Here is a 25,067-nt window from a genome sequence, read left to right on the forward strand (position 1 = left end):
CACATCGATAAACATCACATCTTGCAATATCATAACATTTACTGTTTGGTTTCAACAACAATGATTAAAAAAAAGGGGGGCAACAACCGATGTATGTGACGTTGGCAAAATACACATATCCAAAATCATCAGTGAAATTCGATTACAACAAGCACCAGTATCATTAACATGTTGCTTACGTTAACGCATCATGGATAATACACAAAAAGCACAAAATGTCCAGCACTCTGAAACGGACCATTCTGCTTAACACCTGAGACTTTCAACACATTCTGTTCTAATACTTGTACACTTTATACTTAAGTTTGGAATGCAGTTTTTCCTTTTTAGTTAGGGCGGTGCTGCTACTTCTGATGAATCTGAATACCTCTTTCCCCACTGTCTCTAAGCCTCATATTCATCTGTGCGTCAAACTAAATGAGCTTGAGTTTTACAGTGTTAAAACGAGACTCATTCAGCAGGGCTGTCGTGTGAGCTCCAGACTGTCAACTTTATCCACACAGAAACAAAACATAGCTTGGATGACCTATATTCATTTTTGACTTCTATAAAAGGCAACAGGGTTTGGCAAAATGCGAGCGGGACGTTCACAGGTGTCAGCAGGCAGAACCTGTCTCTCCCAAGAAAGCTAAGCAGTAACAGGGCGTGTTTTCTACTGACAGACGCTGCAATGCTGCAGCCCAACACACATGCACGAGTGTCCAACCCAGAAGCGCAGGTGAGTCGGCCTCCTTGCTTGATTGACAGAGGTGTAACCAGGGCGACGCGCGCAGCGCCTCCGCACCCTGGCTGAAGACGCGCTGACTCTGAATCTCACATGGAAGTCAAGGAAGCCGCGCTGGTACACCTGTAGGAGGAATTACAGCCACAGATCACCACAGACGAATATCTCACCCAAAGGAGGCCCGCACAGCTTGAAGCATGAAGGCGCACTGTGTCCTAAGTGTGACCATAGTCGTGTCTGTGGCTATGATGGGGGTCATGCATGTGCGGAAAAAGGAGCTCGACAAAGTGGACAAACGGAATAGGTTTGAGGATATCAAGCTGCGGGTGACCAGCGATGTGCTGGGAGAGTATCTGGACGAGAGAGGAGAGATGCAGAACACACTGGATAAGACCACGAACGAGCAACGAGCGCTGGAGAAGCAAGTGAACATGATCCAGAAGAGAGAAGATACGACGAAGCATGAGGTGCAAGTCTGCCAGGGAGACGAGGTGAGGAGGAAATGACAGATAAATAACAGAAGTGTGAACAGTGAGCCTGTGAGGATTGTGTCCGATTAAAAGGCAACGCGATGTTGTACGGCTGAACTTGGCACTTGGCACTCGCATCACCTGTCTGTCACCATTCGCATACTCTTTTAGATGTGGTCTTTTTCTGTGGGTTAACAACTGATTGGGCGCGCGTCACGTCAAGTGAATGCACGAGCCAAAGAACAGACCCGTTTCACCTGGTGAGGAGATACACCACATCATCAGCACCTGCCGGAAAATCCGGCTTGTCTTGCTCTGTCAGAGCAGGGACAGACAATAGGCCTCCTAGCTCGAGCAAATTCCTGCAACAGTGCACATGTTCAACCATCACTGTGTGATTTTTAAAACATGTATTTTTTAAAAAGGTGTGAATTAATCTGGTCCCTGCCTGCATGACCAGCCTTAGTCTTCATGGGGTTATTGGCCAGTTTCCTTGTTTTACCATGACAGGGCCTTCATGAAACTACAAATTTCACTGTGAATGATGCTTTGAAAATTATTCTTTTTAAAAAAAAAAAAAAACAATGACCGTCAATCAAAAATGACTGAGGAGGAAGTCAAAACCGTATTGCATTGTAGCTCCATGCGGTTTATTCCTGGAGAGTCACAATTTGCAATTTTTATACCTTGTGAACCATCTAGTTGGTGAAGTGGCTTCACCGTGGATTAAAGTCATTCCTGAGTATTCCTCAGAGCATCTCAGGTCAACATCACACTAAAAAGAATCTTTTAGGACACAGAAAATGTAATGTGAAACAGACCAACAAGATTTTAGAAAAAGGTGGGAGAAATAATGTCAAAGGAGGAGGAATGTGAAGTCTGTCTTTATGTTTGATCACATATTGCTGATTAATGCTGTGACAGAAGTGTTCAAGCGTTGGAAGGAAGTTGTTGCTGATGCAGGATTATCAGTCTGTGAAGAGAAATCTCTAAAGCTCGGATTCTCTTTTCCACTTGCAGAAATCTGCAATCGATCAGCTGGCAACCATAGAGACAGAATACAGTAATCTCAAAGGTAGGTGCAGATTTATGGGTCCCTACAAGTGTAATGTATTAATTAGATGAGAGCAGATGCAACACAGTGTTTCCATATTTTACCAAACACATATACTGCTTCAGATGCATTCTAATGCGCTTTTGTTGCAATTGAAAAATGGAACTTCAAATAATGTCTCAACCTGGCTTTTAATGTGAAACACTGAAAATCCCTCATGTCATATGATGATACTTCCAGTGGCAGTCGATAAGGAGAATGCCAGCTGGACAGCAGAAATGGAAACACTGCATAAGCATCTTCAAGCACGGAGCCCAGTGTGTGACTTTTTGAAAAAAAACTCACAAGCAGTAAGGTATGGTTACTTTTTTTACTGAAATGAAAACGATTTTTCCAAAGTGCATCGAACATCTATTGTGAGATCTACGCATTCACTGTGTTTTCTGTTGCTGAACTGTCTTTTACAGCAGCTTGTGTGGCATACAAGTGGATGTGGAGGCCCCCAAAAAAGAGGAGGCAAAGGCAGAGACTGCTAAACAAGAAGAACTGAGCGCAGAAGCACCAAAACAAGAAGAACCCAAAGTCGTGGTCCTTAAGGCGAGATGAGGTATTACAAGTTGTGCTAGCCTCTCTACAGCAATTCATCTGTGTAAAAAAACATTCCATCATGTTGTTTTACTGGGTTGCTGTCACATATGGTACAGGTACAGGTTGGAGCCAAATGTAGGACTACTTAAGTTTAGCGGTTGCTAATTGGGATGTTTCTGAATGTTCCTTTTCAATCAGTTTCTTTGTTTTTATGCAACAAATTGATGAAGATGAAGATACATTTTGATGCGGGTTATATTTTTCATATGTGTGTGTCTTGGTGTAATATGCTTTATAATATAAATGTCGCAGTGCAAATGGTTTGTGCTGGCTAGGCTCACTCACATTTGTTGCCATTGAGATGCAGTATGAGAGGAAAGCTCCTCCTCCGCTGTCGGATTCCTCACTCACCAGCAGCAATGATTGTCTGCCATAATTCACTTTGAACCAATGGCACAACGGCAAGGAAAACGCGGCTGTGAATGAGGGTTTTTCTTTCTTTCTTTCTTTTCTTTTTAAAGGGGTTGTATGTATACAATATCTGGTGAATAATGTACTGAATTTGATTTAACTTAAATAAAATATAATCTTTTCCTATGAAATAAATTGTCATTAATCACCATTCAACATAAATGTACATCTCTCTTACATTTGTTCAACTTTGATACTGATACTGGTAGTGGTGGAAAAAGTATTATAATCTGAAGTAAAAGCAGACATTTTTTATATATACTCAAATTTTAACTTAAAGGTCCAGTGTGGAGGATTTAGTGGCATCTAGTGCTGAGTGGTGAGGTTGCAGATTGCAACCAACTGAACACCCCTCACTAATCCTACACACTGAATTTTTAATACTGTTGTGTAGTTAATCTAAAAAATGCTTTGTATTTTTAAGGATAATATTATTACAATTTTAAATCCAAATATGATCTAAATATCATGATGTAGTTGAGTGGTTTCATGTATCATGAAATAGAAATATTAGAAGTATAATAGAAGTATAAGTTCAAATATCCTCAAAAACACCCTAGAATTGAACTTAAGTAAATGTACTTAGGTTGCACTGCTCAAGTTCCATTATAATCTACCAAAATAACCAATATCTGTGTATATAATATCAATAATAGTAATATCTTCGGATGTGTGAAATGTCTCCATCTTGCACTTTGAGCATAGTGGTAGTATTGGAGAGAAAATGACTGCCAGTACTCAGTCGGGGTGCGGGTGAAGAATAAGATGCTCATGAAGGATTTACAAAATTAGTGATTTGTAGAAGGGAAAAAAAAGCACACAAAATATATTCAATACATCACAGCAAACAGTAGAAATGCAGTAGTTAGAATCACCACATTGGGTCCACCAGTGTTTCCCCTTGTCTACTGCCTCAGACCTGTAGCGCAGCAATGGGCCCATAGCACAGGGGTTGCGGGGGGGGGAATTGTTGGACAGACACAGAGCTCATTGAGAAGACGAGATGTCCTGACCGCATTTTTGTTGCCTTTTAATGCCGAGTATCTGCCAACCAAATCCAATGCAGCATCTGTTTCTGTTTGTTTAGTTTATGTCATGTTACAGCTGTAAAATATTACCTGCACCTCAAGCTTTCTTTGATGGTTTCCTGAGATATTTTCTGGAGTGTGCTGTAGCATTTCATGTAATGTCTACATGTGGCAGTCTGTCAGAACCCTCTGAGACCTTCTGTTCTTTAATTCACTCCAGAAAGGTTTGTGTCATCTGGCCCGTACATTTTCACTTGTACACATCATCACCGCGCACACACACACGTCATTGTTACTTCAGTATAGATTACAACGCTATCAGCATGCAAATACACCACACATAACACACTGTAGTTATGTAGTCATGGTGTATGGCTTCACACATGGTTGGGCTTTACTTAACCACTAGCTAGCCATGTATGCAAACCATGTATGCAAACTGTGCATGGGATAGAGACATGTCAACATGACATGATGTTCCCCCCTCAAAGCATTAAAAAAGGCTCAGTTATTTGACTGCATTTAAATATAAGATGCTGAGAAATAGGGAGAAAGAAACAGATGTTTTATTGTCACGGTTCAGTTTGCACAGCATCTGCAGCATCTGCATTGCTGCAGCACGTTGTGCTTATTCTGCCTTTTGTTTTCAGCAAGTTTTTTTTTCCTATGTTAGATAACTCCTCTACCTCCAGTTCTGAAAACACAGAGATAGGTATTGAATAATCATTGTTAACCTTGTCTGCCTCTCTCTTTCTTAGTGACCCTGCCTCAGGGTTTGTGTGTGTGTGTGTGTGTGTGTGTGTGTGTGTGTGTGAGAGAGAGAGAGAGAGAGAGAGAGAGAGAGAGAGAGAGAGAGAGAGAGAGAGAGAGAACGAGAGAGAGACAAAGAGCGAGAGAGAGACCAAAGCACTGACCAATCAGAGAACCCAAAGCCTTTGTCTGTCACTCTCTATAAACTTCATTTATCCTGCTGAGGCTCCAGTTGTACACTTTGTATTCTGGCTCATCCTAAATGCACTTTTGTTTAGGATTGTATTTTAATTCACTGAGTGCTGCTAGACCCGCAGCTTTGTAAAGTGTTCCTGGTGGAAAGTTTTGTATATTTTCAACAGAAACTGAACATCATAGCATTCACAAATTCAAGTATGATTTTATTGTAGGATGATTGTTCTTCATTTGGTTGAACAGGTGTCTCTTTCATTTTGTCCACTTCCTGTAAGGTTCCAGATTAACTCCCTCAGATTATTTAAACCATCATTTTGCAATAGATTAATAAATATTGGTCATGACTGTTCCCTTCCCTAATTTTCTTTTTCTTTTTGTACATGAATCAGTGTTTTTCAACAAATACAAAAAAGAAACAACATATTTTACTTATGTACCAACACAAAGTGGAAAAAGACAAAAGAGTAAAATTGTAAATAAAGTAAAGATAAAGACAAATAGAGTGATTCTGTGTATCTTAGTGAGATGAGTGTCTATAAGATGAACTAAACCAAATAATGTATTGTTCAAGGCCATCTATCCAATAATATAATCCATGGAGATTGTCTCCATATGATCATTGTATTCAGTGCTTTGACATTTTGTGGCTGTGGTCATTTTGCTTTGTGATGTAATGGCATAATGATGTTATCCATTTGGTGTGATTAGTATGTGTAAAGGCTTGTTACATTTAAAAATGATCATTTTTAATTTGAACCTCTTCTTCACCATTTTTTTTTTTCCACCTTCGATAGCACTTCGTGTTCCCTGGTGTCACAGCATGTGAAGATTAATGACTTGGCTGTGGTGACTTTTTTAAGGAAATTATTTTGCGATGTGAATGTAGAAGAAGTGACACTAGACTGAATATAATATTGGTCATTCTAAGGATTAAAGTTTTTTAATCCTCATATAGTTACATTGTAGATTTCTATTATCATCTCTCACTTTGCCTCTCACTGCCTCCCATCTGTTGGAGATTAAAATACTCCCCCCAGGCTCCCAATTAGGCAATCAGAGGGCTATCATTCCGCCCCAATAGGCTCACAAGGTCAGCGTCATACCAGGAGAGGGTATGGAGACAGCGGAGGGCGGACATTCAGTCTGACTGATGTCATAAACGAGGGCTGCTGTTCATCAAATGGACTGTCTAATAAGGCGTATGGAGATTTGAAACACAGCATATAATGTACCTCTGTGTTAAAAATGGTATGTTGTCTCTCACTATAAACACTGTGTACTGTGTTCTGGATGAAGAAGACACCTCTTATCAGCTGCACCTGTTTCTTGCTGACTAAAAGCAAACACATTCTGACTCACCCACAGGTGAAAGTGTTATGTTCTTCATTAACCGTCATGTCTGACAGATGATGTGAAGTCAACACGTGCTACAGTCCCACACTGCTCCACACAGATGGATTAATAATACTGTCACCGGTCATCATGACAGCCAGAGGTCACCTTGACTGCAGAAACCCAACAGCAGTTTCGGAGGGGTGTTACTCCACACAGCTGATATTTGGTAGGTGTCTATAAGAACGATTGTCACCTTTTTATATAGAAATTTAAATCAAATGCACTAAAACACTGACTTTTAATAGAGGTCCTGAATATTGATCATGTTGACCATCCATTTGGAGGTACTGTACATACTGAGAACATTTTCTTTTTGACCAATGTACCCTAACATATACAAGACACACAGAACAGGTTTGGATTTTAATTGAGAAAAAATAGCAATACTTTGAGTTACAAATACAAAATACTGTACTTAAAACCAGTAGAAGTCCAGAAGTAAATGCAGCATAATGTTCTCTGAGTATCAAAAGTAAATGTACTCATCAGGAAACAATGACCAATCTCAGTTATTATTGGTGCATTGCTGTGTTAGCATGCATGCTAAAGCTGGTCAAAGTAAAGCTAACTGTTACCACTGCATGCACTGCTGGGTAGTTCAGTCTAAAATAATGCATTTTGTATGAAAAACCTTGATCTTCAAAGTAGATAGCACTGAAGTAGATTACTTGAGTTAGTGTTAAACAAATACCAAAAACAAACATCAAAAGGCTTTGATGGGACCATGATGAAGATGCCTGTGAATATTCTCATTCATCCAGGTCATGGTAAGCTTCAGGGCATTCAATCATTCGCAACTGGACTTTGTCAGTTTGTCTGACAAAGTCCAGTTGCGAATGATTGAATGCCCTGAAGCTGACCATGATGAAATTTTTGCTGTCATTCTTAGTCAGATTTGGGAAGTTAGATGGAAAAAAGCGCAGCCATGCAAGATCCACCGTGTCTATGAGGAATTACATCTGTCGAGAGTGGATCAGTTTGACTTCTCTTCCCCTTTGGAAATCCAAAATTTAATGCTAGCCTTCCTGCTATAATGAACAAATGTCTAAAAAAAACTTTTCATATTGTAAGTCTTAATGCAAGGTTGACAGTATTCTGCTGTGGCTGCACAGTGGGAAAAAATGAAAATCCAAATGTGGAAAATGCGGTCATACAAGAACAATTAACTTTATGACTGCTGATGCTGACAAAGGACGGAATTCATATCTGCACATTTATGTTCTTGCGTTTGTTATGCTACTGTCTGCGAGGCACCAGCCTTCTTCTTGACTTGTCTTTGTACACAATCATCTTCATGAAGGTAAAAATTTGAGATATCAGTCATTTGATATATGTGATTGTTAAAGGAAATATTAGTAACAGGATACAACTAGTGACTTAGTGAGGTGACCTGTTCACGCCTGTCCTCCCTACAGGCAATAACTGAAAGTTATTTGACTTTGCGTATGCGGTCAGGTTTGTGTACGTGTGTGCGTGTGTGTGTCTGTGTGAGACGGAGCTCACACTGGGATGAACATCACAGCTATTGATCAGGCTAATGTGGGGAGGAAAGGCTGCAGGCCACAGCAGCTGATCAATATGCCTCTAATTACATCTGAGTGTGTGTGTGTGTGTGTGTGTGTGTGTGTGTGTGTGTGTGTGTGTGTGTGTGTGTGTGTGTGTGTGTGTGTGTGTGTGTGTGTGTGTGTGTTAGTCAAAGTGTAGATGGTTCCCTCCCAAACTCTCAGGGTTGTATATATAAATGCTGTCCCACACAAGAATTGCTCACATACTTAGCAGTTAGTCATGGATCACTTTGTAAAAAATCTTTTTAACAGCACAAACACACTTTTGCCAAGATGTTTTCTGACAGGACACGGGGACGCTGTGTGTGGATAAAGGGAATTGGTGAGTATCCTCTTTCTTTCTGTGAATCCTGCCTCGTCTTTCCTGAAGCAAGCGGAGTCACTGATCGGTGATCTAACATGCCAACACGATCTCTGACTCCCTGTGTTAGTGAAGGCCTTGTCACAGCCCTCCTGTGTTGTATGGGTATTCAGGTCATTCTTAATTATCTGATACAAACTCTACTTCATGCATTGTATTATCTGAGTCCAACACTGAGTTTGAAACGAGCTGACTTACTGTGTGATGCTGTCAGTGGATGTCACTCCTGTATGTATTCTCACTGCACTGTCTCTCGTCTGCGACAGGCCTCTCCACTCTGCAGGGGCTCCGACTGGCCAGAGGCTGTGTGATATGTTTGATATTCGGTTGTTCTTGTGCTTTATCCTGTCAACTAAATATCAGACATATTCCTACAGAGTCTGGCATTGACTTCTGATCCTTGCACTTGAGAAAAAAAGAGCCATGAAGTCAGATGTTCAGGTAAATGGTTTTGGACAGTGAACTTTGCAATTGCTGTAGTATTATCTGTCGCTAAATACTGAAGATTATCAGTGTAATGTTCCTTTGAATTCATTTAGTTCGATTGTAATTTCTTCAGTTCATTTCTGTGGAGAAAATGTGAGCATATGTTTTTATTACTGAGGTGGTTTGCTGTTAAAATGAATGTGAAGAGGTAAAACAGTAACAATGGTTTATTAACCATTAGAGTTCTGTTTATGCTCTGAATAAAAACATTAAAAAATGAGCCTGAATGTAAAGTTTCTCTGTTTACTTGCTGTTTCCATTCCCTCTGTCAAGCACACACACACACACACACACACATTGTGCACACCAATCTTTTTAATGCGACTGACAGCTGAGGCATTATGGTCTCTTTTGTTTGTCTTGCAGTGGAAGGTGTGTCAGTGAATCCTGGTCCCTGAGTAAACAGGTGTTTTACTGGCACAGCTCCATGACATCAGGGATCATAATAAACCAAACCTGATGAACAGCCTGTGGGCAAGGACATCAGAGCATGATGTGTCACTCCTGACCGGTTCATTCCATTACTGCTCTTGATGAGCTTTCATTTGCTTCTTTTTCAATAGAAACATATACAATTAAGTTTTTCATCATCTGTGATTTTATCCAAGCAGAACAAAACCTGATGGCATGTTAACATCGGCTGCTGTGATTCATTACTGTCTCCACATCTCTGATTCACGTCCTATTGCATCACACACAGCGAGCTTTATGCTTCAGATGCTATTTTTAATCTTTAATTAATTGATTTTACATCGAGGGAACATGCTTTTGGACTGTAAGCTAATGAAACATCCTCCCTCCCAGTCAATGAATTCCTCAATTTTATTATATAAGAGTCCATTTTCTAAGTACGCAAAATAAGTTACATCCTAATGTGCACAAGCCTGCAGGAGCACGTGGCAGGAAAATCAGTGGCACTAATGTGAGTAAACGACATGCTTTTATCATTTTCTAATCAAATCAGTTACTGTATGAGAGTAAGCTTCATGGAAATGCTGCCAACAACCACCCATCACAAGATAATGTATTCTGTTTTCCTCCAGAACTTCACTGTAACTTGGCCATTGAACAGTAGCTTCAGGATTCCTCATGTGTACATCATTGTTGAAACCAAGAATATTTGGACAACAATTAGGAAATTGGATAGACAGGTCAGGGGGCACAGAAACCATCTGAGGCAATCTGTGGAAAATGTGGATATGTCAGAGCAGCATAAAGAGGAAAAAAGTGAGGACAGTGTGTGTGCTGCAGCACTAGAGGGCGTCTGGGCTGAGTGCATAAATTCAGCCCTGACTGAGTTTATGAGACTCATCTGAACTGTAGTCACACTTGAGGATCAGTTTCAGCTTTTGATTTTAAAGCTGTTGTCTAATTTCATGCAAAATGTATGTCCTTAGCTTGTTGTCGGTGCAGATGCAGGTTCATCGGGAGCTAAAATGAACTGTGTGTTCATTGAGGAGAGGTTAAGGTTAGACTAAGCCTCTAGGCAACGAGATCTCAAGTAACAAAGAAATCTGTGTGCGTGTCTGTGCGTGTGCACGGGCATGTGCACATAAGCATGTGTTATCAGAGCTCTCAGGGTTGTTTATTCAAAAAGCTCCCAGCACAAAAAGGAAAAACGCTGAAACCCATCCTCCAACACAAAAATAACCTCAAATTTAACCAAGAGGCTTTCAAATATCATGCCCCCTCCCTGCTCCTGACCAAAAACCCCACGCTGACGCACACACATATCATGTCAAAGAGACTTTAAATAGGAAAATGAAGCTAAAGTCCATGGTAAAACCATGTTAAGAATCATGCAATCAGCTTGATGATGATTCATGAAGAAAACTATACAAAATTGAATTAAGCAACTGATGTGCGATTTGATCATTGGTCGTCATCAAAAACATCCAATGGATCTCTTTTTAAATGCAATACAAGAGTGGTGGAAAATCATTCAAAATAAGTTAATGAATTACATTAAAATGCTTTTACATGTATTTGCCAGTGAAACAGAACAATGTTATTATAGAGTATTTTCAGACCATAAGATTTTTTACTTTTACCTAAGTGAAGGCTCTGAATACTTCCTGCACCACTGCTTTAAAGTTTCTCTTAGATTTTAACAGTAAAAACAAAAAAACTCTATTAAAAAAGTCAATTTTCCACTTAGCTTTTAAACATCCTTCTCACTGATGGTCACTATAAAAGAAAAGTACAGATGTACGTGGATGTAGCACATGGGGTCAAGGGTTCACACAAATGCAGCTCCTGTGTGGCACAATAGGCCACTGGCTGCTTGTCCTATGGATGGTGTCACCTGTGAGATCCACTGATAGGGTCAAATGGCCCCCAGTGAGACAAATGTTATCTGAAAGAGTGCACACTGTATACTCTAGGGCAATTTCTGTGAAGCAGTAAAACGAGGGAGAATGACGAACATTGTAATAATAATGCTTTCATTTGTGTGTCTCTGCATACTGTTTGTGCATGTGCATGTATAGAATGGGAATTAATGAGTCAGGGCAGGGGGTGGACAAATAGCAACGAAAGAAAGAAGTCGAAATGAGTGCAGAGATAAAGACGCACCGCTCCAGTATAAATACGTGAGCACGGGGAGAGAGCGCATCAGTTCATGAGTGGCACTGAAGACGAGACACAGAGAGACAAAGGGGGGAAACAGGAAGGAGAAAAACAACAAGAGGGTGAATGAAAGCAAGGGGAGCAGAACTGAAAAAAAAGACTCCAAGGCAAGGCTTTTGTTTCACATTGTTGAAATAGGTAAGACTGTTTTTTTTTTCCTCATCTGGTTATAATATTTTTATTGTTTTTTTCTTTTTTTGTTCATTACTGTGCACCTTTTTTTCAGAAATGGCCAACACAACAGGAGGAGTGCTTTTGGCTTCACTGTTGTTCCTGAGTGCCAGTGTACCATCTCAGTCTGTGTATAATAGTGGCGAATGCTTCTTCAACACTAAAGGTACAGTGTGTGTGTGTGTGTGTGTGTGTGTGTGTGTGTGTGTGTGTGTGTGTGTGTGTGTGTGTGTGTGTGTGCATTTCCATGTATTACTCATGTTGTGGGGACATGTGTGCGCAGTAACATTGTAGGGACTCGCCTTCTTGTGTAAATCATATGTAAATCATTAGGGTGAAGACTTGGGTTATGGTTAGGGTATGGTTAGGTTTAGGGCCCCACTACATTTATTGTATAGTTATAATTAAAAATTTCTTCGCAAATTTGGATTTTTCGCAACATATAACCAGTTAATGAAATATGATGCATACTATGTAAGTATGCATCCCAACAGTAAGCAACCCAACAGTATATTATTATTATCATTGTTGCTGTTGCTGTTGAGCCTTTGTTTAACCCGGTTCGTCCCACTGAGATCACAAAATCTCTTTTTCAAGGGAGCCCTGTCCAAGCAAACAATAAAAACACACACAATAGTCAAATAGACCTGACCTGCTGCAACAGTTACATGTAAATGCTGCTTAATGCCTCAGTAATAATAAAACTGTAATGTATAAAATTATGAAACAGTATGAAAGGGTTGATTTTGTATAATGCAGGACTTTTGTTTGAAATATATATATTTCTACTTTTATCCTGATGAAATGATTTAAGCTCTCCTTCCACCACTGTGAAAGTCACATTAAGGGATATTTTCCTTTTCAGGGAGCTGTGAACACATGGGGCAGGTGTACGGGATAGGAGAGAGTTGGATAACCAGTGACTGTTACCAGTGTGTCTGCATGGAGCCTTTTGGAGTGGGATGCTGTGATCAGTGAGTTTGTTTTAAATTCAGTCACCCCCCAAAAAAGTATTCAAATGTAGCATATAAACTCTAACTCTGGTCTTCCCTGCAGTGGATCTAAACCTGTGGACTATCCAGACTGGTGTGAGATCATCCGAAAACCTGACTCTTGCATTAGTGTCGCAGTGATGAGAGTCAATCATAAACTACCCTGCCTCTGGGGACGAGGCCGTCTCAGACCAGCTGCAGGACAGCCGTGGAAATCTGACAATGATCCTTTATTTTGAGTTCAGCAATCAATAAAAAAAGCAATATAACAATATGTGATACTTATTTATCTGTATATTTCAATAAATAGGGACTATGGTTTTGTTTTATCACGAGGTCTGTGAATGACCAAACTGTACTGAATTTTTTAACAAAATCTGCAAATAACGACCACAGGAATCACAGGAAGTATCTGTTTTCTTTACATGCATAATTTCACATTTTAAAGTTGTGGTGTTGATGTTTGTTGTTGATGACTGTCTGAATGTTTGGATTGTTCCTGGTTGATGTTGCAAGATTGAATAAAAATATATATTCAATGTTTGTCTAATTTCTGGTTTTGTTCAATGTGGGTTTTTGTTTGTTTGTTTGTTTTTGTTTTTGTTTTTGTTGTTGTTGTTGTTGTTGTTTTTTGGTATTTACTATCCTCATTTAATGGTGTTATTACTTGTTTGCTCTCCAAGCCACTCCCATGTGAGATCAGTGCATGAGTAAAGGTAGCAACATCACACTGTACAAATACTCTCTCATGAAGTCATTAACTCACATTCTACTTAAATAGAAGGAAAAAAGTATTCTCTTTAAAATATGATTAAGTACCAAAGTAAATGTATATCATATTATTAGATAAGAATCATTGACATATTAGAAAAGCTTGTGAATTTCTCCCATGGGGAAACGTATCTTAACCAAAAATACATACGATACATGAATAAATAAGACATTTTTTTTCAAACGAAGTAAAGTTATTAAATAAATGTAAAGTAGCAACAAAAAAAAAGTAGAATATTTGCCTCTGAATTGTGGTGGAGTAGATGTGTAAAGTGGCAGAAAATGGAAATATTCACCTTAAATTCACAATAAATACTTACAGTATTTGAGTAAATGTGCTTAGTTCATTCACCACTGGAAAGTTTTTTTTTGTTTTTTTTTTCAGTGTAGGTGAATTATAATTTGTAACAGATGATCAACATGATGAATGAGGAAATTGAATTTTATTTTGAAAGGACAACTCTGTCGCAGTGTTTGTACGTCACACGGTGGCGCGCTCTCCCTGTCGATGCTTGTTGTGAATGGACTCGTTTTGCCCTTTTTTTTTTTTTTTGGACTTTTCTAAATTTGGTGGTGGTTTGAATTAAAGAAAAGACAGCAGGAAGTATTAACATGTGGATACTGACTCCGCTGCAGTCTGGAGGTGACTTTCTCTGTCGTGTCGGCATTTTAACGCTAGTTTAACACACAGCGAACAAGTTTAAACTTATCGCCTCGATCATATTACCTGTGCTATCAACCTTTTGCAAAATGCACTCATGGACTGTGTAGAATGGGTCTACGGTTTTGTTACCGACATGTCCGTTTAGATATTATGTTTTGGGCGGAGGCTGCCTTGCAGTGATAAACCTTGGCCATGTGACAGTGCTGTAACATTGGTTTCATTTCATGCGCAGGTTGTGGATGTGTGGTGGACCTTGACTTGCAGGAAATCTATCAAATATGTGCTGTTCCTTCACAGATAACAGTGAAAAACATACCGCCTGCTTGTGTCTTATATACCGTTGCCACTATTTGATTACATATTCAAATCCATGTAGTACATGTATATATAAAATCGACACTAGACATTGAACCATGACCTGGTCCATAACCTGCCTGCTGTCACTCACAGGTGAGACCCACTATCTGCTCCCCAGTAAGGAATATGTGGTGGGCCGCAAGAGCTGTGACATCCTCCTGTCCAACGACCAGTCCATCAGCAGGGCTCATGCTCACCTCACTGCGGCTGACCAGGTGAGAGGAAGGCGGAAATATGACCAAAGATACTGACAGTTAAATCAATATACACACATAGAGAAGACTGCACGTGTCTGTAGCTGGAGTTTATGTCAAGATGCAAAGAGAGTTTCTTACTGATACTGATTCTGCAATATTAGAGGGAATGATGATCTTTGCATCATCTTTACATATTTTCATTTTCGTTGAGAAACATATTAGAATGAGTATGATGTGATTTTTGTGGGGATCTGTGCGAAACAAAGATATTTTCTTAAGTCTGTAGAGTGTGATGTGTAGGCCCCTGACAGTGTGTGTGTGTGTGTGTGTGTGTGTGTGTGTGTGTGTGTGTGTGTGTGTGTGTGTGTGTGTGTGTGAGAGTGAGTGTGAGTAATTAATCCTCCTGCACCAACACCTCCATCCTTGTTCTGTAGAAAAGGAAACCAGCACCACAAACAGGAACTTGAGTTTGGGGTTAATTTGATATGATCACTTGCAGGCTCACATCCTCATGACGTGAGGACTTTGGTATAATTTTCACTGGCATGAATTAGTGAAAAATATCAAATAAGATGAGACACAAATTAGACTGAAGAAAAGTGTTTCATCATCACTTGGTATGACCATGCAAGTCTGTGCGATGACCATTCATTTGTCAACTGTCAGTTTGAAAAGATTCTCACATATTGGTGTGAATATTTTTCAGGATTATAAAGATATTCATTTGCACCTATCACCCATCCCTGCTAATACTGTACCAAATACATGAGTAATGTGATTTCATTTGGGGAGTATTCGCCTGTGTGATGGCACTTCTGCACATCAGGTGGCACTGTTGCACTAATCCAATTCAACTAAAACTGAAACAAAGACTACATCGTGGTCTCTCCCAAGAATAACACCACCTCGTTTTATAAAATGGACTGTTGAGGGATTTTAATATCTTCTGCAGTGAGTTTGATAAGATATTTGTTGTGTCGCGCTCATTCGAGTACCCATCCCACCTGAAATATGTTTTAAGAGACTGATAAAGTACAGCTGCACCTCAGCGTTAATAATAATTGCATTAGTTATGATATCTTGTAGTTCTGAATGTCAGCTGTTTAGCATGTGGACGAGGTTTTAGTCTCCATTTTATCTCTTACTGATTTTCTGAGCTTAGGACACATTTCCATCTTCAAAGGATGGGTTTCTCATTGAGACATGAATAATTGAACAGAGAAATGGTTTTGATTGACAATTTAACGAGTTGCTCTTATGAATTATTCCCCTTCTTTCTAGACCCTGACTCTGAAAGACACCTCCAAGTATGGTACATTCGTCAACAGCCAGCGCTTGACAGAGAACACGCCCGTGACCCTGAAATCAGGGGACAATGTTACGTTTGGGGTGTTTGAAAGCAAATTCAGGTATGTAACTGAAACATGATAACGGATGCACAAACCAGTGCGTGAAGGGCGGGACATGTTGCTCATCCATACACACACATTTCCAGGTGGACTGAGACTTATGAAGGGAACATTGCCTGCAAGTGTGCATGCGCACGGTTTTAGAAGTCAATCTTTTGCCGCATGCTTTTTTCAGCTTTGTGCACACGTACGCTTTTAATATGGATCCTTCACACTGTTGAATGAGACCCCTCTTTAGTTATGTTACAGAATTTCTCTCACTCTAAACCTGTTGCATTAGGAGCCTTTGTCACTGCTTCGTTTCAGTGTGGTCCATCAGAAGCCAGTGGTGTGTTCGTCATGTATGGATAGTGACGGCAAGGCGTCGCTCTCTCAGGCCCTGTTGGCTGTGGGTGGAAAGCTGGTCAACAGCTGGTCTCAGGACTGCACCCACCTGGTCATGCCATCTGCTAAAGTCACCATCAAGGTCAGGACCGGACGCTGTATCCTCATTAGCACGTGACGTGTTCGTCCCTGAATATGTGTTGATGTGCTTCCTGTTCTCCTAATTAGACTATTTGTGCTCTGCTGTGCTGTCGTCCCATCGTGAAGCCGGAGTTCTTCTCAGAGCTCAGCAGAGCCGCTCAGCAAAAGCTACCCCCTCCTAAAGCTGAGAGGTACTGTACAAAGCTTTGTCCACACGGTCCCACTGAGGACGAGCTGCACGTCAGAGGACCAAACATTAACTGATCTGTGCTGTTCATTGTTTTGAAGTTTCACCCCTGAGCTCGATGAGCCCTGCTTGAGTAAAGAGAAGGTTAACCTTGGAGCTGTTCCAGTTCGCAAACAGCTTTTCACTGGAAAGACCTTCATATTCCTCACAGCCAAGCAGGTATGTCTGCGTCTGTCTTTGTGATAGTCTAATGTTGTTTTTATGCTCTGCGGACCACCAGGTAATGAGTTATATAGTCAGTCAAGGACAACGAAACACATGAGAGTTATGGATATGAGCACCTGTAATAGCCCATGTAATCGCCCTGCTTGTTTTTCCAGTCATTAGCTTACCAAACGATGGAAAGTCACATGATCTCATGAACCTCATGTTTGTCAGCTGAACGTCAGTTGCCAGGCAGTCGGCAGTCCTGACATCCTCGGGGAGCCTCACTGCTGACTGCCTGGATTTTACGAGAGCTGCAGCCAAAGATTAGTTTCCCCTTAGATGAGACATTTTCTGAATTCATTATTTAGTTTTGATTTTTATATGTTCGTCAATTCTAAAGGTATCTACGTCACTGTTTCTTCACTGCTCCAAACAGTTATGTCCATTAGAACAAGTATTATATTTATTATGAAGTAAAGCAGATCTTTGTAGTTGAAACAAATTGGTGGTAAGTTGTTAGTAATCAATTAATGAATTAATTTCAGCATTTTACTGATGTGTCTTTACATCACGCTCGCTGGTGTAGAATACCACATCCATGAATCTTACATGGATGAAAGTCTTAACCTCCTGATGAGGTCTGTTGCACTGGGGGATGTGCAGGTTATGAAACCTCGTCGGGAACAGCAAACTCATCTGTGCTGACCTGCTTATTAACACAGGGTCTGTTGTCTGATGGGTGTTTTTAAATATCTCTTATGTGAGATGATTTCTACACATTTGTCCATAGTGACATACTGGAATTTGCCCTTTATGTGCTCACTGCAGTACGTCTTTGTCAGCTTCTGCATGCTTGCTTTAAGCAGCCAGCTGAAATGTAAATTGTAGTCGTCTATCGTCACATTTTGAGCGAGTGTTTCTTTGTTTTCCAGGTTTGAAGTTGCATGTGTACATGTGTACAGCAGCACTATAGAATATCTCCTGGAACAGATGCTTTTACAATAACTAAAATATTTATAGATCACTTAAAGGCTTTAGCCTTCAATCAGACTGACCTTGCACGAGAGGAGACCCTCAGCTTCAGCTGGGGCTGCTGTAGGGTCCTGTCATTTCCATGATGCAGAAAACAAAGATGGACTTGATAAAAATTAACTGTGAAATGTAAAATATTGTGAAAATTGGATGTAGTTTATTAAAAAAAATCAGGAAATTTGTAGTGTTAGAGCAGCAAAGGGGGTGGCACAAAGGCAAGAAGCATCAGTACAAACACAAGCAAACATAATAAATAAATCTGTCCTTCACACACTGTGGGTGAAGCGGCCTGTCACAGAACCGATGAGCAGTCATGATTGTGTCACTGCTGCTCTTCTCTGTTGTTTGCAGCTGAAGCGCCTGAGTGCGGCAGTGAGTTTTGGAGATGGCAGGTGTCAGCTGCTGGAGGAGGGCTCTCTGCCCCGGGACCTGCTGGAGTCTCCACAGAGCTGTGTGATCGATAGCACAACAGGCAGCTCCCAAGCTCTGCTTCCCTCCTCCTCCACCGAGTGGGCAAAGTCTGTGAAGAACATTGTTCAAAGGTTTGCACAAACTCCTGTTTATCTGTCGAAAAGTAGTGAAGAGTGTGTTTCCACAATTTACTTGTCAAGGCGATGATTTCTGAAGACTTTAAAACTCCCACTGACACAGAAAGGGCCTTCGAGTCATCACAGAGTCTGAAATTGGTTTGGCTGTCATCCATGCTTCATGTGAGCTGTACTGCAATCCATCCTGTCCAGTTCCAGACTCAGGTGAGTGACCTTCTTTTTTTTCCATCTATATCATTTTACTCTGGTGTAAATATTTTTCTTTGATTTGTTGATTTGTGTTTTCGGTTTAGAGTCGGAACCAAAAGTGAATCCCAGAATACCGAGTGCCTCGCTGTCACAAAGCGTGGCGGTGGATGAAACTGTGTTACCTGCAGCATCTCAGAATATCACAGCTTATGCAGTAAACACAGAGCTGTCACAGGGGTACCAACAAGCACTCACAGACACGCATCCACTAATATGTTTTATTCTTCTATTTGTTATAGAAAGTCTGTCTGACGTGTGTAATTGTCCTTATTTATCAGGACAGAGCGAAGAGAAGTTACAGAGGTGACGGCAGTAGGGGAGACTCCGGAGAAGAGGCAAAGCCAGAGTGCATGTCAGCTCCGTGGATCCAAACCCAGAGCTCAGAAGATGGCCGTTGAGGGCGTCGTGGCTGATACAGGGAGCTCATTGTTCAACACTGTAGAGAACAAAGACTCACAGAGGAAGACGTCCGAGTCCAAACTGACAGGTAGCTGCATAGATGGAGCTTTACTGTATCTACACGTCACTTCTTCTTGGTTGGTGCGTTCCTACACTGTATCTGGCTCCATTTGTCTGATTTAATTTGGTTTTAAACTTATTTGGGGTGGTCTAGTGGTTACTGCAGCGAGGCCACAACACCCATCTGTTAGACAAATAGTTCATTGACTTCCAAAATATAACATGTTCATCAGTGAGCCAGGCTAGTTTTCCCCCCCTGTTTCTAGTCTTTATGCTAAGCTAAGCTAACCTGCTGCAGGCATGGTGGACAGATATGAGAGTGACATCAATCTTGTTTTCTGCTTTCTCTCAGCAAGTAAGCACACTTCCCAAATGCCAATCTGTCCCTTGTGTTCACTCACAGTAGAAGCATCAGCCGAGTGCCTCTGATGCTGTAACAAATCAGTCAATTAATGTGTTTTTTGCAGGCACTAGTGGTTTTAGGTCCCAGCCATCCCAGCTCACGACCAGTGGTGGCATGAAGACGTTCCTCCAGAAGCAGTCTCCTCAGAAACAGAAGATCTCTGCACAAGCTTCCCCACAGAAACAGTCAACCCTGACCAGTTTCTTTCAACCAGTCAGCAAGAAAAGGTAAACATGTGCACCTGAGGCCAAAAGGACCATATCAGTGTTTCTGCATGTCGGTAGTAAAAAAAACTCCATCACCCAATGACAGTAAATAGTAAGGAGAAACTGCTCTGCCAGTTAGCTGTAGCCATGTGGAAGGAACATTTCTGAAATTCACGCTGGAGAGTTAAAAAAATGAAGCAGCAGAATCAGAGATATTGTCTGTTTTGTTCTATAGATTTGTCTTTCTTGATCTAACGTGACGCCTACATTACCCACAATGCAACCATTTGCTGACAGTGCAGTTGGAGATGTGACTTTATTGTACTAGTAGCTGCTAATGTAGCCTCAGGCTGCTAGCCTCAAACGGAGATGAGAGTGGTCTACAGAGGTGCTTAAATAACATCACTTGAGATGATTTATCAGATTTCTTGAATCTGTGGAGCCACAAATGGCTTATACAGTTTTTTTCACATAAGCATAAACATACTTTGATGTGTAAAATCAGTCCTTTTTAACAAATGTACTTTAAAAAACTGAAAAACTGTTTTGTCCAAACCATGTTTTTGGAGAAATTGTGCTGCAGTGGCTGAGAGTCTGTTCTTCTGTGTATCTTTGTTTCATCCTGTAATCAAGGCCTTTGGAGGACGAGCTCTTCGCTGTTGTGTCAGAGCCAAAACGACCTGTACTAGAATCGTCCATCGGCATGCAGGCACCAAACACCTCAGCCACTTCCAAAGACGCATACACGTGTTCAGACAGAGTCCCTGCAGCAACATCCCAGACTCCACCGGGGTCATCGGCAGATCTGTTTGGGGAACGGTCAGCGGCTCAGTCGCACAGGGCCTCCCTCGCTGTCCAGGAGCAGCCACAGAGCAGAAAGAGGAAGGACATGGAAGCAGAGATACAGATGCATGAACTGGAGTCTATCATGTCTGAGGATATGGACAGCTTTGATGAACAGCCCTCAGATAATCAAGGCCAGCGAGCGCAGCCAGTAATGCACACTTCAGCTGGAAAGAAACAAGTTATGAATACTTTACCTTCAAGTAAGAGGCAGCGGGTCCACCTCGAAGAAGATGCAACCAACAAAAAGCCACAGGCAGGCCTGAAGAAAGAGTCGGGCTACCATAGCAACCACAGCCAAAAATCTGAACAGCACATCATCTCCATCAAGACGGAGGAGGATGATCCTTCAGAACAGAGGAAAAGTTATCAGGAGTCCAGCAAAGTGTCATCTGCCAGTACGAGTAAAAACATCGAGCCTTTTGACGATGATGAGGCGTCTTTCATTGAGGTGAGGACTTACTGTCAGTTTGTCAGTGTTGTTTTGTTCATCCAGTATTTTAGAGGCTTAAGCTGTAAACTGTCTCAAAACAACAATATGAACACACATGCTTCATCCTTTTTATTCCTGCAGGATTTAGAACTCATCAAAGGAGATATTTGCCAGCCTAAAGAAGATCCGAAGAAACCCGTCACAGTCAAGCAAGAGGTCCAGGTGAGTCCTCTCTACTGTAATCTATGCAAGAAGGAAAATTAACTGTCCATCAGACAAAGGCTGATTTCTTAATGTGCCATTTTGCAGGAGTCAAAGATTGACAAGGACCTTCCTCAAAAGTTGCTGTCAGTGGAGTTTCGATCTCTCGCTGTGGCTGCACGTCCCAAAACCAAATGTTTCCGCAAGGTGTTTTTTTTACACCCTATTCATGGATGAAGACATAATGTTTTTCCGTGTGTGTGTATGTTTCATATAAATTATCTTGTGTGCATGTGACAGATCTGCGCGCCAGGTGCAAGGCGCTCACCTCACATCATTGGAGGGTCTGATCTGCTGGTTCACAACAGGGGCAAGAACTCTGAGCTGGATGAGTGGCTGAAAGACGCAGCTGAGGTACTGTTGTCACTCCGTCCCTCCTATCTGTCTGTGGTCCGTCTGTGATCCGTCTGCAGCCATGATTTGAGCCTGTGTTCATTTCAGGAGGAGCGTCAGAGCAGACGGGACGAGACTGTAGGAGATGAACTCTTTAGGTGAGAAACTGGACCTTATTTTCTGTAAGAATTGTAATCACTTCGTTTAAACATTTACGGCTTCATAGAAAGGTAGGGTGCTCGTATGTGAAGACCTTTCACGTGTGGAAAGGCTGAGTTTCATCTCGCCTCTGTTTTGTTATTAGGAAGACATTTAAGTAGCATCACTCATTCTCTCCCACATCATACTGACTCAATCTGAAATTGACCATCTCAAACCCATTGACCTGAAAAGACCCTAATAGACCTTAAAACCTGGGCCACGGCTGCCTATGCGTCATGGCTGCCTCACTGAGCTACTGTGCCTCACACATGTGTCGTGTGCTGCTTCCTTTGATATTTCTATTTCATTTCTATTTGGTTCAGACAGAAAAAGAAGTGTGTGCGCAATTGTAAAAGCAGAAATGATATTTTTGTCATGTCTGTGACATATTCTACAGATACAGACGTTGAAACAGTAGTGAAAGATGTATGATGGCAGTCTGACTATCAACCCATCAGCAGATCATTTTCGCTGTGTGTTTTGGCTGAGAGCCACATGCGTCACGCTGAACGTCTAAATGACGTGTGTCTGACCTGTTAACATGGCCGCAGAAATTAAAAGCAGGAGAACATAAAAGAGAAAAGGCCAATACGGCAGCAGCATGATGAGCGCTTAATTAACAAGCAGTCGAAAAGCAGAATGTCCAAAGTAAGTCCAAAAACACAGTCATGTGTTTATATTCTTCAAAAACAAATTTATGGAAATAACTGAAAGTCCTATTTTCACCTCCTACACCTGCCTCCTACCTCTGTACTCTATAGCCAGTGACAGAAAGTACTGACTCTCCAACCAGTTTAACATCTGAATCAAATTCCAAGAGCTAATCGCCATTTAATTGTATAAATTGTTTTCTTTAGTCATAACTTGTGCTATTCATTATGAATTCTGTTGAAAATAATGCAAAACAAAACAGTATAGCAGATAAAACTGAGAAACTGTCCGCAGTGGATGTTGTCTTCAGTATCATGTGTGTTACTTTGTGTCCCGTCTGTGTTTATTGTTTGTCTGGACAGCTTGAAATGTTTCCTCTTTTGTCTCTTTGTCGGCTCACGAGAAGCTAGGAAGAGCTATGGCACTTTCCCTTGTTAACTGTTGAATGTGTTCATATTCAAGTGAAAGTGGTTTGTTCTCCTGGACGTTGAAATATGGGTAAATAAAACCTTTCACATTGTGTCTTGTAGTAGACTAGACTAGTCCAAACATCCTAGACTTGCTGGTCTCTCACTTCGTGTCAAGGTGGTATAAACAGTCTAAAGTCTGTGCAGCCTCAGTCTTTGCAATCAGGTACAAACAACATAATTAAGTGAGAATTATGGATATGGGGCCACTCTATCTTCAGTTTAACCAATCAGAGTGTAGTGATTCTTTCGTCACAGCGGTTGCCAGGGCAACAGAGGTGATGTAAGCTGGCGCTGCTGCTGCCGCCGATGTGTTTTCTTTGACTAAGCAGAAAAGAGACAGTCTGAGATTGATTGTGTGTGTGTGTGTGTGTGTGTGTGTGTGTGTGTGTGTGTGTGTGTGTGTGTGTGTGTGTGTGTGTGTGTGTGTGTGTGTGTGTGTGTGTCAAGGCTGAGCTGTTTGATCACTGAGTCATGCTCAGTCAGTCATGCGTAGCCGGGGAACAGACTCCGCTGCTAAGAAAACAATCCGGTATTTTTTCGGTTGGTCTAAACGAAGTTTCCAGACGTGGTTTATAGGAAGCCTGTTTGCTTTAAGCTGTTCAAACACTGTCTGTGTTTTACAGCACTTAATTTGGGCTGTTTTTATTGTTTGTTCAAAATGCCTCTAAGGACATTGAGGAATGGTCCACGAGGAATGTTAAAAGCTCATGCTGGCATGGACAGACCTGTGACATAAAGTCTCTTCTGTGTGTCTTTAGGTACAATCCCACCAAACTATCCAAGAGAAGATGAAATGCCTTCATCTCAGTGTCCTACAGAGCGAATTCATTTCAGAGGCTTGGGAAGTATGTCATACTCCATCAGCACTTTATCAAAGCAACTCCAGAGATAATTTGACAGATAACTCTTGATATTTGTATTTCAATTGTAATGCTAATGAATACAACACATGCTTACCTGCTTCACAACTGCTAACATGATAAGAAGTGTTTGCCAGCATTTTGTTCTGCCGTTCTTTTTGTTTTATCTCTAAATGTCTTCATGCTCTGCCTTAAGCCACTGACAGCAAGCAATGTAACAAAACAGTCTCACGTTCAGAGATGTTTCTCATAGTTTTTTATTTGTCAATGATAAAAAAATGAGGCATACAAAACATTAAAAACTCTTCAATTGTACAAGAGAGCATTGAAACTCTGCATGCTTAAAGCAGCTATGCCTTCGTTTTGAAGTTAAGACCAAATGTGTTCCCTGGTTTTAGCTGAACTGGAAACTTAAAATGGATTCAAGTTGCCGTTTTTGAAACGCTCTCTGATGAGCCAACCCTACAGGCACTTGTACAGATCTGAAGCTGTTCAGATAAGTTGTCGTCATGCCAAAACATCTTTGAGCCTTTCACAGATGCTTGAGCCCCACCTCTCCCTTCATATTCAAGGCAAGTGCCGTGTATGAGTTGAGAGTTGACTCAGCATTCAGCTTGAATTGTGCAGTAATAAGTAATTTTTCATGGGCAAAAAAAGGAAGGAGACTTGCTTTTGAACACAGTTCTTTTCTCTCTTGCAATGGGATTATTTTGATTATTACTTTGTATTTAAAAGCAAATTTTCTACTACTACTTGCAAGTTGCTTTCTAAAACCCATACACATCTGCACTTAACTGTAAGGTACATGGATGGACACAGTAAATCTGTCGATGCTTTATTAAGCTGAAGATTGCTCTGGGAGCTGACAACAGTGGACAGCTGTGTCCAACCTGGATGTAGTAGGAACATATTTTTCAATTTTCTTTAAGTAGATCTGTAACAATAACGAGTTATCTCCACTTTTGAGTCACCCAGTCTCCTCT

At 41.0% G+C, this 25,067-nt stretch overlaps 3 protein-coding genes across 3 annotated transcripts; all 3 read left to right on the top strand.

Annotated features, from left to right (window-relative positions):
- The first annotated feature begins 805 nt into the window (after positions 1-805).
- Positions 806-2,885, top strand: LOC139334166 (uncharacterized). Its single transcript, XM_070966926.1, has 5 exons — positions 806-1,215; positions 1,366-1,370; positions 2,190-2,269; positions 2,489-2,603; positions 2,716-2,885. The coding sequence occupies exons 1-5, from the start codon at positions 922-924 to the stop codon at positions 2,852-2,854; spliced, it is 633 nt and encodes a 210-aa protein (XP_070823027.1). The 5' UTR covers positions 806-921; the 3' UTR covers positions 2,855-2,885.
- An 8,942-nt stretch (positions 2,886-11,827) lies between these two features.
- Positions 11,828-13,150, top strand: msmp2 (microseminoprotein, prostate associated 2). Its single transcript, XM_070967168.1, has 4 exons — positions 11,828-11,853; positions 11,942-12,052; positions 12,752-12,860; positions 12,943-13,150. The coding sequence occupies exons 2-4, from the start codon at positions 11,944-11,946 to the stop codon at positions 13,115-13,117; spliced, it is 393 nt and encodes a 130-aa protein (XP_070823269.1). The 5' UTR covers positions 11,828-11,853; positions 11,942-11,943; the 3' UTR covers positions 13,118-13,150.
- A 966-nt stretch (positions 13,151-14,116) lies between these two features.
- nbn (nibrin) lies at positions 14,117-24,397 on the top strand. The gene is made up of 17 exons (XM_070966286.1): positions 14,117-14,292; positions 14,764-14,885; positions 16,149-16,276; positions 16,583-16,742; positions 16,829-16,932; positions 17,030-17,147; positions 18,519-18,709; positions 18,819-18,919; positions 19,009-19,141; positions 19,243-19,451; positions 19,891-20,053; positions 20,666-21,326; positions 21,450-21,530; positions 21,618-21,716; positions 21,810-21,923; positions 22,011-22,060; positions 23,983-24,397. The coding sequence occupies exons 1-17, from the start codon at positions 14,262-14,264 to the stop codon at positions 24,014-24,016; spliced, it is 2,499 nt and encodes an 832-aa protein (XP_070822387.1). The 5' UTR covers positions 14,117-14,261; the 3' UTR covers positions 24,017-24,397.
- Positions 24,398-25,067: the final 670 nt, after the last annotated feature.

Source organism: Chaetodon trifascialis, chromosome 7, assembly GCF_039877785.1.
Source record: "Chaetodon trifascialis isolate fChaTrf1 chromosome 7, fChaTrf1.hap1, whole genome shotgun sequence".
In the NCBI taxonomy this organism is placed as follows: Eukaryota; Metazoa; Chordata; class Actinopteri; order Chaetodontiformes; family Chaetodontidae; genus Chaetodon; species Chaetodon trifascialis.

Excerpts from the sequence above, each read along its gene's own strand:
- LOC139334166 (XM_070966926.1), top strand. The coding sequence starts at position 922 with ATGAAGGCGCACTGTGTCCTAAGTGTGACCATAGTCGTGTCTGTGGCT. Across the intron at positions 2,270-2,488 it reads AGAATACAGTAATCTCAAAG|TGGCAGTCGATAAGGAGAAT; the intron begins GTAGGTGCAGAT and ends TGATACTTCCAG. Across the intron at positions 2,604-2,715 it reads AAAAACTCACAAGCAGTAAG|CAGCTTGTGTGGCATACAAG; the intron begins GTATGGTTACTT and ends TGTCTTTTACAG.
- msmp2 (XM_070967168.1), top strand. The coding sequence starts at position 11,944 with ATGGCCAACACAACAGGAGGAGTGCTTTTGGCTTCACTGTTGTTCCTG. Across the intron at positions 12,053-12,751 it reads ATGCTTCTTCAACACTAAAG|GGAGCTGTGAACACATGGGG; the intron begins GTACAGTGTGTG and ends TTTCCTTTTCAG. Across the intron at positions 12,861-12,942 it reads GGAGTGGGATGCTGTGATCA|TGGATCTAAACCTGTGGACT; the intron begins GTGAGTTTGTTT and ends TCTTCCCTGCAG.
- nbn (XM_070966286.1), top strand. The coding sequence starts at position 14,262 with ATGTGGATACTGACTCCGCTGCAGTCTGGAG. Across the intron at positions 18,710-18,818 it reads GTGAAGAACATTGTTCAAAG|AAAGGGCCTTCGAGTCATCA; the intron begins GTTTGCACAAAC and ends CCACTGACACAG. Across the intron at positions 22,061-23,982 it reads GTAGGAGATGAACTCTTTAG|GTACAATCCCACCAAACTAT; the intron begins GTGAGAAACTGG and ends GTGTGTCTTTAG.